Here is a 3,860-nt window from a genome sequence, read left to right on the forward strand (position 1 = left end):
CTTCCTTCCTTCCTTCCTTCCTTCCTTCCTTCCTTCCTTCCTTCCTTTCTTTCTTTCTTTCTTTCTTTCTTTCTTTCTTTCTCCATTGCTGGCTTGTAAACTCTGGCTGTTCTGTCTAATTGTTTCAGGTCTGGTTTCAGAATGCCAGAGCTAAATTCAGGCGGAACCTTCTACGCCAGGAGAACACAGGGGTGGACAAGACCTCAGACTCCACCCTACAGACGGGGACCCCATCGGGCCCAGCCTCAGAGATTTCCAACGCATCCATGAGCCCCTCCAGCACCCCCACCACCCTCACGGACTTGACTAATCCCACAATGCCAACTGTGACATCTGTCTTAACTTCCGTGCCTGGGAGCCTGGAGGGCCATGAGTCCAGGAGTCCTACACAGACAACTCTTACAAACCTTTTCTGATGACGCTTTCCCAATAATTTCTTTAAAAAAGAAATTATCCTTTAGTTGAATTCCAAGTGTATTTTAAATAGAGGCTTTGAGCAACTAACTAACCACATTTTAGGATCTCGCCTGGAAACAGAGGGGGAAAATGAGTGTTCTGGTAACTACAGAGTGTGGACTGAAAATTAACTTGGAAGATCTATCCGCAACACAACATTTGTGTAACTGTACAGTTTTGTGGACTGACTGAGCAAGGAAAACAAGAATTAATTTAAGTTGGCTAGAGCTTCTTGTATTTCAAAGACTGCCACGTGCCTTATATACTGTTTTATCTACATACTGGATTTCCCATGTCCATTTTCTCTCTTGCCTCCTTTTCTCTCTGTATATTTATGACCAGAGCAAAAATGTTTAAAAAAAAAGTTTGTTACTTTGAATAGTTCTACAAACAAGCAAACAAAAAACATAGACACAGACACACACACAGACACACACACAGACACACACACACACACACACACACACCACACCCCTTCATTGGTTCTGTTGTTGTTTTAGAATTTTAAGGTGGACGTCTGTTCGAATATCAGAATTTGTAAAATCTAACCAGTAATAAAACCACTTATCGAAACTACTGGGTAACTGGCTGCAGTTCAGTCTAGCAAAGATTTCCTGGGACTAATACCTCTAGCTAAACTGGAAAGTCAGACAGATGGCCTGCAGCCATTCCCTCCAGGGGCTCTGGGGGTTGTATTTCCCAGTCTCTTTTCTCCCTGACTCCTAAGATGTCTGGGATACATGTAGAGATAGGAAGATTCTCTGCCTGCTGGAGATCCTGCTTGAAAGAGGACAAGGTATTTTCACTGCCCCAGAATGAAAACATCCAGAGAGGAAATACGAAGTGTAAAGAGAAATAAGACAGGAGTCAAGGAGGTCTGAATTCTAATTCCTCCACTCTGCTACTAACAGGCACTGGGACCTTTGGAAAGTTACTTCCATTCTCTGCAAAAATAAAGGGGTTGAACACATGATCTCCAAGGTCCTTCACAATTTTTAATTTCTGTGTCCTCAGGTCTCTTTGCTAGCTCTGACATTCTATTGTACAGTCCTTCTCAGTTCTGACATTTTGTTTCTAACATTCTGTGTTCTTGGGATCATTTTAGTCCTAACATTTTCTGTTCTAACATTCTACATTCTAAGGTCCCTTCCAGTTGTAACAACATTCTATGACTCTTTGAAGTGTTTTAGGTTCAAAAATTTTCAAGGAGATGTCTGCTAAACATTCAACAGAAGGGAAAAAACAGTCACTGGGAGGTCCAGGTAATTTTAGATTGGGGGGGGGGTAGTTGTGGCAGGAAAAGGAAGATAAAGCACGTATTCCTATAAGATGTAACACAACCTAGCCACTCTCTTGAAAAATGAGAAGCAGACAGGAGACCAGCTTGGTAGGGAGAAGTAAGAGATGGGGAGAGCCAAATTTAGTAGGGTGGAAAATATCAAATGGAATGAGATGCCAGTAATAATAATTAACATTTCTATAGCATTCACGTGGGGCAGTTTTGCCTAGTGGCTAGGCAGCTAACCCTGAAGACAGGAAGATCTGGGTTCCAGTTCCACCTTTTGATGTGTGTGACTCTGGGCAAGTTACTTAACCTCCTAGTGCTCTAGGCAACTGTCTAAGACTAAATTATGGAGGAGGTGCCAACCTTCATGGCTAGAAGGAGTTTGCTCACTAAGAAGTTCTGTATGCTAGTTAAACAACAAGTCTAGTCCCTATCCTTATCATGCTTTAAGGTGTACAGATCACTTTGCTCACAATCCTGTAAGGTTGGTGATGCATATTATCTTTAGTTTAGAGATGAGGAAATTGAGATTCAGAGAATAGAAGTGACAACAGCCAGGGTCACACAACTACTGAGTGCCAAGGTCAGGATTCAAATCTCTGGCTTTCTTAACTTCAGGTCCTGATCTCTTTCCATCTGAGGCATCAGTCAGCTGCTCTTGCTGCTATGAATTACAATATAGCCCTGGGGATTCAACAAACATTTATTATTAAGCACTTACTATGCATAATAGGGCACTCCAATATATCAAGGACCTGTGATTTCAATCTTGTGAGAATCACTCCTTCCATATCCCTCCAGGCAGGTGGAAACCCTTTCTCCAAGTTAGAGTCCTAAGAGAAATGCCTGAGGCTCAAAGAGTTTGAATGACTTACCCATAGTCATACAGGTAATCGATGTCAGAGGTTGGATTTGAACCCCAATCTTCTTTGGATGCAGCACTCTTATTCAATGCACTCCACTACCCTTTAGGTGCTTAATAAGTGTGTGATAGATTGCATATTCCTTTGGCTATACTCTTTAGGTCAAAGGAGATAATGTATGTGAAAGCACTTAGGTACTGTATAAATGTGTTATTAATGTTATTATTAGAGAATTAATTTTCTTTTTTCCTTCATGAGTTTGTCCTATTTTCAAAATATGTGTTGAATATTTGAAACAGAGCTCTGCTACTTGTTACCTGTGTGATCTTGGAAAAGTGACTTAGCTTTTTTTTTTCAGAAGCCTTAATTTCCTCATCTGTAAAAAGAAAGGATTGCATTAGATGATTTCTGAAGTCCCTTCCAACTTTAAAATATATGGGTAGCGTACATCTATCCTTTAAAAACAAAAAGTGGTCGGAATCCGTGTATCTGGTTAAAGGGATCCCAGCTGTGCAGGCAGGTGAAATAACTCTCATAGGAAATGCTAACACCTGCCCAGGTGGATATCAGTGATCCTCCGCATCCCTCTACCTCCTCAGCTACATACCAAAGAGAAAGAAAAAAGGCTTTCAGCCCATCGCATTGTGAATTCGATGGCGCAGAAATTCGGAGGACTGAGGACGGTGACTGAGATGGGAGGGCTAATCTTCTCCGGACCAGATGTACTCAAAGAGGAAACAGCTGAAACGAGTCTGGTTGCCTTTCTACCTCTTTAAACCCCCCAACCCTTCATTCTGGAGAGTTCTGCCGGGTTAAGCCGGCGCAGGAAGAACGATTGAGTCCATGGAAACATAGTCTTTCCTAACAGCTGCAAACCCTGGACATGGTAACCGATTTCAGGGATTTTTCAATCAGCTTTCCTGCCCAATAAGCTACTCCTCTTTTCCTACTTGTCCCCTTGTCCTTGTCCCCTGGGGTAAGGGTTGGAGACAGCTCGGAACCCTTGGGGAAAGGAGAGAGGAGAGTCAACTCAACCTCGACCCTCTCCGGTCTCACTACTCCCAAGAGGGCTGTAATAACGTCAACTCCCATTTTCTAGAAATGGGATTTTAATGGCTACACAGGGCAAGGATTATTAGTTCCATATTACAAGTGAAGAAACTGAGGCTCAAATTTCTCTAATAATAACATCTTTCTATAATGTTTTACTTCTTGTGTAGCAATGTCCTCGATACAACCTTGTGTGAAGTGCAGTT

General features: G+C 42.1%; 1 protein-coding gene across 3 annotated transcripts in view; it reads left to right on the top strand.

The window, feature by feature from the left end:
* The window catches only part of LOC114046833 (LIM/homeobox protein Lhx2), a 25,042-nt gene extending 24,203 nt beyond the window's left edge, over positions 1–839 (top strand). For all 3 annotated transcript variants that reach the window (XM_027867367.1, XM_027867369.1, XM_027867368.1), the window contains exon 5: positions 129–839. In XM_027867367.1, coding sequence (XP_027723168.1) covers positions 129–416 — 288 coding nt within the window. In that variant the 3' untranslated portion in view covers positions 417–839. The remainder of the gene's footprint in view (positions 1–128) is intronic.
* The last annotated feature ends 3,021 nt before the right edge of the window (positions 840–3,860 follow it).

This window comes from Vombatus ursinus, unplaced genomic scaffold (assembly GCF_900497805.2).
Source record: "Vombatus ursinus unplaced genomic scaffold, bare-nosed wombat genome assembly UNPS02014786.1, whole genome shotgun sequence".
NCBI lineage: Eukaryota > Metazoa > Chordata > Mammalia > Diprotodontia > Vombatidae > Vombatus > Vombatus ursinus.